Source organism: Aegilops tauschii, chromosome 4, assembly GCF_002575655.3.
Source record: "Aegilops tauschii subsp. strangulata cultivar AL8/78 chromosome 4, Aet v6.0, whole genome shotgun sequence".
Lineage (NCBI taxonomy): Eukaryota > Viridiplantae > Streptophyta > Magnoliopsida > Poales > Poaceae > Aegilops > Aegilops tauschii.
Window position 1 is genome coordinate 506,219,508 of NC_053038.3, and position 9,041 is coordinate 506,228,548.

The window sequence follows — 9,041 nt, forward strand, 5'->3', positions numbered from 1 at the left end:
CGCCACGGCAGACAAGTCACTCCCCGCCGCCCTGCCCCTGGGAGACGTCGTGGCGACCCAGCTTGATGAGATGATCGCGGCCTCGACGGTCGTGCCCCTCGACTTTGACGAGGGTGCAAAGAAGAGGAGGGGCAAGGAAGCGGCGGAGATGCCGGACGCCTTCAGCCCCACGCTCTCTGGAGCGTGCCACCACTCGGCTCTCCTCAGCTGCCAGACGCCGACGACTGCGGCCACGGTTGCTGTCCAGCTGGGAGAGGTCACGCAGCAAGTCCAGCACCTGGAGATTGCAGAATCCTCTGCCGCTCCTCGACGCCTCTTCTGTGACAAGCCGGCCCCTCTGCTTGGCATGCCGCAGTCCAAGCGCAGCTCGGCTCCACCCAAGATGCGTGCTACGTCCGTTCCCCCGCCACGACAGAGCGCTCGTCAGGTGGCCCAGAACTGCAAGGTGTCGGTGGCGCAGCGCGGTTCACTCCGGTTGGTCCAGGGACTAGGCCTTCTTGGACCGAAGGAAAAGATGACGAAGAAGGCCGCGGAGGCGCTCGTGCGCAGGTTCGATGAGCCCCTCTCCGACGAAGACATCGCTGTCATCGCCAAGCTCACCAGGCTGGGCAAGGACGCCCTGCGCATCGCTGCCGGCCTCAACGGGCCGGAAGGAGTCGCCGAGGAGGCCATGGTTTAATCATGTTAGGACCCCCCCTACCGTCTTGTAGCTGTAGTAGTAGTTTCCGGCGACGGCCAGGGCTCGGCTGGTTCGAGTTAGGTTTGCTTCCCTCCTGTAATAGTTGTAGGCTCAGGCCAGTCCGGCGCTGTCATGATTTGGGGCCTATTGGTGGTCGACGGCATCCCCCGGAGAGCTGGATGGTGTACCTGTTCGTTTTTAGTGATTGTAGTTGCCGGAGATCCCATCAGTGTCCAGATGAATGACGACCTGTCCACTCCTCCGATCATGAGCTGGAACGTACGCGGCCTGATCTCGCCGGCGAAGAGAGAAGCTGTTAGAGAAGTAGTTGCTGCACATCGCGCGGCCATTCTGTGCATGCAAGAGACCAAGATAGATGTTTGGTCGCCAGCCCTCGTCTGCGACATTGGTGGCGCAACGCTGCAAGGATGTGCGGTCATGCCCGCCATCGGCACCCGCGGTGGCATTGCCATTCTATGGAACCGAGACCTAGTAGATGTCGTCACCCACGCCGTTGGCCAATTTGCAATCACGGTCAGGATCACCATATCTAGACGCCCCACCTCCTTCTGGCTAACCTCGGTCTACGGACCAACTGACGACGCCAGCAAGGAGGCTTTCCTCGCTGAGATCTCGAGCGCTGCCCCGCCTGCTTCTGAGCCTTGGATTATCAACGGCGATTTTAATCAAATCTACGAGGCCAGGGAGAAGAACAACCTAAACCTCAATAGGAGGCTGATGGGCGCTTCAGGGCGGCCATAGATAGAGCTGGTCTCCGTCAGATCAAATGTGGCAACCGTAAGTTCACCTAGAGCAATGAGCGCGACAATCCAACCCTTGTGGGCATCGACAAGTTCTTCTGCAACGCGCCATGGGAGACCCTTTTCCCCATGGCCATGCTCATGGCCGCCTCCACGGCCTGCTCAGACCACTGCCCGCTTGTGCTGACAGATGCGGCGGGACCCCGCCGTCACAAATGCTTCAAGTTCGAGCCCTTCTGGCCGCGCTTCGCGGACACGGTGACCGCGGCCTGGGCGCGGCCGGTGGCTGCTTCATGTGCGTTCGCCCGCCTCCACGTCAAGCTTGCCCGTACGGCCAAGGACCTCCGCATTTGGAGCCAGAGCCTTTTCGGCGATGCAAAGCTGCAATTCCATATGGCCTGCGAGGTCATCTTGCGCCTCGACGAAGCCCAGGAAAGGCGCCAGCTCTCACCGGCTGAACGCGACCTGCGCAAGAGCCTCAAGCTCAGGTTGCTGGGGCTGGCAGCGATCGAGCACTGCAGGAAGAGGCAAGCCTCTAGGCTCAGCTGGCTGCGCTCCGGCGACGCCCCAACAAAGTTCTTCATGGCAAAAATCTGCTCGCGAAGGAGAAAGAGCTTCATACATTCTCTGAAGATCAATGAAACAGTGGTCACGGCGCACAGCGACAAAGAAGCAGCCATTCACGACCACTTTGACAGCATGCTAGGCTCTACAAAGCAGCGATCAACTACAATAAACTGGGGGCAAATTCACATGCCAACAATCCAAGGCGGTGGGTTGGACAACCCCTTTTCAGAGGAGGAGGTGTGGGCGGCAATTCTGGCCACCCCGGTAGAAAAAGCACCTGGACCGGACGGTTTCAATGGCACATTCTTCCGATCGTGCTGGCTGATAATCAAAGAAGATGTCATGCAGGCCTTCAACCAATTCTACACCCTTGCTGGCAGCAACTTGGGCTTGCTCAACTCGGCGATCGTTGCCTTAATCCCCAAGAAAGAAGGCGCGTGCGGCATCAGCGACTATCGTCCGATTAGCCTGATACACTCCATAGCCAAGCTAGTCTCCAAAGTGCTCTCCATCAGGCTCGCCCCGGTTGTTCAACGCATCATATCGCCGGCCCAGACAGCTTTCCTGAAAACCAGATGCCTTCATGATAGTTTCGTCTACGTCCAAAACTGTGTTAGAGCTCTGCACCGCAAAAAGACGCCGGCTGTCCTCCTCAAACTAGACATCTCTAGAGCCTTTGATAACGTATCTTGGGAATACCTGCTCGAGCTCATGGTGAATTTAGGGTTTAGTGCTAGATGGCGTGATTGGATCACCCTGCTGCTAGCCACTTCATCGTCGGCCTTCCTCCTCAACAGCGTCCCCGGCCAAACTATCATGCACCGGCGCGGCCTACGGCAGGGCGACCCTCTGTCGCCGTTTCTGTTCATCCTTGCGATCGATCCCATCCATCGCCTACTTAAAGCGGCTGAAGAAGAACTCCACATTGCGCCGGTGCCAGGCAGGGAGATCAAATTTAGGGTTAGCTTATACGTGGACGACGCCATTATTTTTGCAAATCCCATCAAGAAGGAGATCGACTACATTATGGATATGCTAGAGAGCTTCGGCGACGCCACGGGCCTGAAGATAAACAATGCCAAGTCCACGGCAACTCCGATTCGCTGCAACGACATCGACCTCATTGTTGGAAATATGCCCTAGAGGCAATAATAAAATGGTTATTATTATATTTCCTTGTTCATGATAATTGTCTATTGTTCATGCTATAATTGTATTAACTGGAAGCCGTAATACATGTGTGAATACATAGACCACAACATGTCCCTAGTGAGCCTCTAGTTGACTAGCTCGTTGATCAATGGATGGTTATTGTTTCCTGACCATGGACATTGGATGTCATTGATAACGGGATCACATCATTAGGAGAATGATGTGATGGACAAGACCCAATCCTAAGCATAGCACAAGATCGTGTAGTTCGTTTGCTAAGAGCTTTTCTAATGTCAAGTATCATTTCCTTAGACCATGAGATTGTGCAACTCCCGGATACCGTAGGAATGCTTTGGGTTTACCAAACGTCACAACATAACTGGGTGGCTATAAAGGTACACTACAGGTATCTCCGAAAGTGTCTGTTGGGTTGGCACGAATCGAGACTAGGATTTGTCACTCCGTATAACAGAGAGGTATCTCTGGGCCCACTCGGTAATGCATCATCATAATGAGCTCAATGTGACTAAGTAGTTAGTCGCGGGATCATGCATTACGGAACGAGTAAAGTGACTAGCCGGTAACGAGATTGAACGAGGTATTGGGATACCGACGATCGAATCTCGGGCAAGTAACATACCGATTGACAAAGGGAATTGTATACGGGATTGATTGAATCCCCGGCATCGTGGTTCATCCGATGAGATCATCGTGGAACATGTGGGAGCCAACATGGGTATCCAGATCCCGCTGTTGGTTATTGGCCGGAGAACGTCTCGGTCATGTCTGCATGGTTCCCGAACCCGTAGGGTCTACACACTTAAGGTTCGATGACGCTAGGGTTATAGGGAATAGATATACGTGGTTACCGAATGTTGTTCGGAGTCCTGGATGAGATCCCGGACGTCACGAGGAGTTCCGGAATGGTCCAGAGGTAAAGAATAATATATAGGAAGTGAGGTTTTGGCCACCGGAAAAGTTTCGGGCGTCACCGGTAATGTACCGGGACCACCGGAGGGTTCCGGGGGTCCACCGGGAGGGGCCATCAACCCCGGAGGCCTGCGTGGGCCAAGTGTGGGAAGGGACCAGCCCCTAGGTGGGCTGGCGCGCCTCCCACAAGAGGCCCAAGGCGCATGGAAAGGGGAAGGGGGAAAACCCTAGGCTCAGATGGGCCTAAGGCCCACCTAGGGTGCGCCCCCTCTCTCCCCCTCTTGGCCGCCCTCTCCATCCAATCTAGGGCTGCCGCCCCCTAGGGGTGGGAACCCTAGAGGGGGCGCACCCACTTCCCCTCCTCCTATAAATAGTGAGGGTTTTGGGGCTGCAGAAGACACGAGTCTCCCTCTCTCTTGGCGCAGCCCTACCCCTCTCCCTCCTCGTCTCTCGCAGTGGTTGGCGAAGCCCTGCTGGAGTGCCACGCTCCTCCACCACCACCACGCCGTCGTGCTGCTGCTGGACGGAGTCTTCCCACACCTCCCCCTCTCCCTTGCTGGATCAAGGCGCGGGAGACGTCACCGGGCTGCACGTGTGTTGAACGCGGAGGCATCGTTGTTCGGTGCTTAGATCGGATTCGGCCGCGATCTGAATCGCTTCGTGTACGACTTCACCAACCCCGTTCTTGCAACGCTTCCGCATCGCGATCTTCAAGGGTATGAAGATGTACTCCCCTGTCTCTTGTTGCTAGTTACTCCATAGATTGATCTTGGTGATGCGTAGAAAATTTTGAATTTCTGCTACGTTCCCCAACAGTGGCATCATGAGCTAGGTCTATGCGTAGTTTCTATGCACGAGTAGAACACAAGTTGTTGTGGGCGTTGATTTTGTTCAATTTGCTTACCGTTACTAGTCTTATCTTGATTCGGCGGCATTGTGGGATGAAGCGGCCCGGACCGACCTTACACGTACTCTTACATGAGACAGGTTCCACCGACTGACATGCACTTGATGCATAAGGTGGCTAGCGGGTGTCTGTCTCTCCCACTTTAGTTGGATCGGATTCGATGAAAAGGTTCCTTATGAAGGGTAAATAGCAATTGGCATATCACCGTTGTGGCTTTTGCGTAGGTAAGAAACATTCTTGCTAGAAACCCATAGCAGCCACGTAAAACATGCAACAACAATTAGAGGACGTCTAACTTGTTTTTGCAAGGTATGCTATGTGATGTGATATGGCCAAAAGGATGTGATGAATGATATATGTGATGTATGAGATTGATCATGTTCTTGTAATAGGAATCACGACTTGCATGTCGATGAGTATGACAACCGGCAGGAGCCATAGGAGTTGTCTTAATTTATTGTATGACCTGCGTGTCAATGAAAACACCATGTAATTACTTTACTTTATTGCTAACCGTTAGCCATAGTAGTAGAAGTAATAGTTGGCGAGAGAACCTCATGAAGACACGATGATGGAGATCATGGTGTCATGCCGGTGACGAAGGTGATCATGCCACGCCTCGAAGATGGGGATCAAAAAGGCGCAAGATGATATTGGCCATATCATGTCACTTTATGATTTGCATGTGATGTGTGTCATGTTTACATCTTATTAGCTTAGAACGACGGTAGCATAAATAAGATGATCCCTCTCTAAAATTTCAAGAATGTGTTCCCCCTAACTGTGCACCGTTGTGAAGGATCGTTGTTTCGAAGCACCACGTGATGATTGGGTGTGATAGATTCTAACGTTCGCATACAACGGGTGTAAGCCAGATTTACACATGCGAAACACTTAGGTTGACATGACGAGCCTAGCATGTACAGACATGGCATCGGAACACAAGAGACCGAAAGGTCGAACATGAGTCGTATGGCAGATACGATCAACATGAAGATGTTCACCGATGATGACTAGTCCGTCTCACGTGATGATCGGACACGGCCTAGTTGACTCGGATCATGTATCACTTAGATGACTAGAGGGATGTCTATCTGAGTGGGAGTTCATTAAATAATCAGATGAACTTAATTATCATGAACATAGTCAAAATGTCTTTGCAAATTATGTCGTAGCTTATGCTTTAGTTCTACTGTTTAAGATATGTTCCTAGAGAAAATTTAGTTGAAAGTTGATAGTAGCAATTATGCGGACTGGGTCCGCAAAGTAAGGATTGTCCTCATTGCTGCACAGAAGGCTTATGTGTGCTGAACCTCGAGCGTCGTTTGTAGATGTTGCGAACATCTGACATACACGTTTTGATGACTACGTGATAGTTCAGTGCGTAATGTTAAAACGGTATAGAATTGAGGCGCCGAAGACGTTTTGAAACGTCGCGGAACATATGAGATGTTTCAAGGGCTGAAATTCGGATTTCAGGCTTGTGCCCACGTCAAGAGGTGTGAGACCTCCGACAAGTTTCTTAAGCCTACAAACTAAGGGAGAAAATGTCACGACCGGTTTTCCAATAAAAATATTTATTGAGAGACCGATCCCTTTTACGGACCAGTAGAGAAGAATCCTTCTCACTGGTAGACAATTTCTTGATCACAGAAGAAAAACCAGGAGTACTAAATATAATACAAGGTTGAGCAGAGACTGCTCAACAAATTATTACAAACATGCCGATATTACACATAAAGGCGGATAGGGTGGCATAACTACTGACTCACAATAAACGCGGTGGTGGATATATCACAGCGAAGTGGGTGACATGACTCCTGAATCTAACAGCTCTTCGAGCGTCGAAGTGAGGCTCGAGGATACTTATTGTGGGTGGCGGAAGCGTATATAATACAAGTGACCAATATCCAGGATCGCACGGGACTGACTGGGACTCCTCTAGGCGTCGGACTCACTATCAAACTCTTCATCCATGAGATCGCCTTCGTCAACATCTGGCCAAATCAACAAGCCAGGTGAGTACTATGAAAGTACTCGCAAGACAGTTCGGACATACGATATAACAAATGTAAACATGATGCATATGAACAGATTAACAAGCGCATCAGACAATGAGATAATAATGCATGGGAAATAAAAGGGAAGTCGGGCGGTAGTCCTCCCGAAATCCCAAAGTAATACTGAGGGCCAATCGAGTGTCTGAATGACTCCTCGAAAGGATACAAATGAAATAACAATGCCGCAGTCGGGCGTCATGGCGACACCACATAAAGGGCTTATAAAGGAAAAATAAATAACAGTGCATGCCACAGTCGGACGTCTGAAGCGACATCACATAAAGGGCTTATATCAAAGGTAAATAGCGGGCGTGCCACAGTCGGACGTCTGAGCGACATCACATAAAGGGCTTATATTGAAAGTAAATAACAAGAGTGCCACAGTCGGACGTCTGAGCGACATCACATAAAGGGCTTATATTGAAAGTAAATGACAAGAGTGCCACAGTCGGACGTCTGAGCGACATCACATAAAGGGCTTATATTTCACAACTTAATATTCCAGTAGCTTATGAATTTAATTCATTTCAAGGGAATATTCAGGTACGATATAAATGAAGGTTGTTCCATCCCCAGGAATAACAATTCAAACGTGTATACCACTCAATCTTGTTCACCGGGGATTTACCACGAGGATTGACATAGATATGGATATACTGGCCATGGTCCTTGACCATGGACACGATGACTTGGAAGGATTTGACTCTGCAGAGTTTGTACTTTAACCACAGCCAACGGATTTCAGTAGTCACGGGGACTAGTTCCGTTTACGGTGTTTTGGAAGAAACACATCTAACCAGTACACACCCATTCAACATTCCGATGCCAGGAATCACCCTCGGCAACGTTCAAGAAAAACTTTGAGACGGGGAGGCTACAACCTCGCGTAGCATGGGATCAAATTTATATACGCGCGCTCTAAGGGGTGCCCCCCTCTCGGTCCCAACCGGAAACACCCATGCCCCCTGATCGGATGACTGGCTTTAATCCAGGGCCATGGAACCCTCATCCCAGCCCCTCTATTTTGTGTGTACACGGAAAGAGGTTAACAACTTACTAAACCGTATCCTTTGCAGAAAACATGTGGCAGCACGGAAGGGGAAGAACGATAACGTGACTCAGTCCACGTTAACGTCGGAGTTTATCGGATGTCTTAAGGCTGGCATGCTACAACAATACCACCTTACTGCCTTTCATGTCACCACATGACTAGGCCATCTCTCATCAGAGATCACAGTAACTTCGGAACACACGGATAGTTGCCTTACATGCAACGAGATACTCACCGATGCTCATATGTCATGCACAAACCATTCAAGCAAACATGCAAAACACCTATCATATCGAAGGTTCAAACATGCTTGCCTGGTTCGGAGAAGTCGGAGTCTAGCTCAGCGAAGTTCGCGGCTCCGTCACCTCCTCCGGAACCTACGGTATAACGAAATCGTATACTAACGTGAACATCGACGCGTGCATAAAATTTGTTCTGAAATTTTTCCAAATAAATACTATAAAAAACTAGACAAAAATATAAGACTGACAGAAAAAGAATCAATCAAAATCATCTTTTATTAAAAAGATATAAGGGTTTTAGTCCAGGGACTAATCTATGATGAAACATAAAAGATCCAGGGACTTAACTGAGAAAACAGAAAACGGTTCGGAAAGAAATGCGCCAGCCCAAAGAGAAAACGCATTCTACCCGAAGGCGCCATCAGAAAACGGTTCGAGGGAAATAGAAGAGAGGCTGACGGGGGGGGGGGGGGTCCACACGTCAGGTTTAAAAAACGGCCAACGGAGCTCGCCGGCGCCCGAAGGCTGCGGTGGTCGCCGGCGTTGAACCACGGCGAGGCAGAGAGATCGGAGGGTACCAAGAGGTTCAGTGTGTTCTTCCGCGTCGGTGGGTGGTGGACTTGACCGACGGAGAGCACCACGTCGACGGCGACACTTTCTCCAGCGGACGGTGGCTCGGGCGATGGTGGAGA

At 50.7% G+C, this 9,041-nt stretch overlaps 1 protein-coding gene across 1 annotated transcript; it reads left to right on the forward strand.

Annotated features, from left to right (window-relative positions):
* Nucleotides 1–916: 916 nt before the first annotated feature.
* On the forward strand, nucleotides 917–1,441 carry LOC141022020 (uncharacterized). Its single transcript, XM_073497896.1, has one exon. The coding sequence runs from the start codon at nucleotides 917–919 to the stop codon at nucleotides 1,439–1,441; it is 525 nt and encodes a 174-aa protein (XP_073353997.1).
* Nucleotides 1,442–9,041: the final 7,600 nt, after the last annotated feature.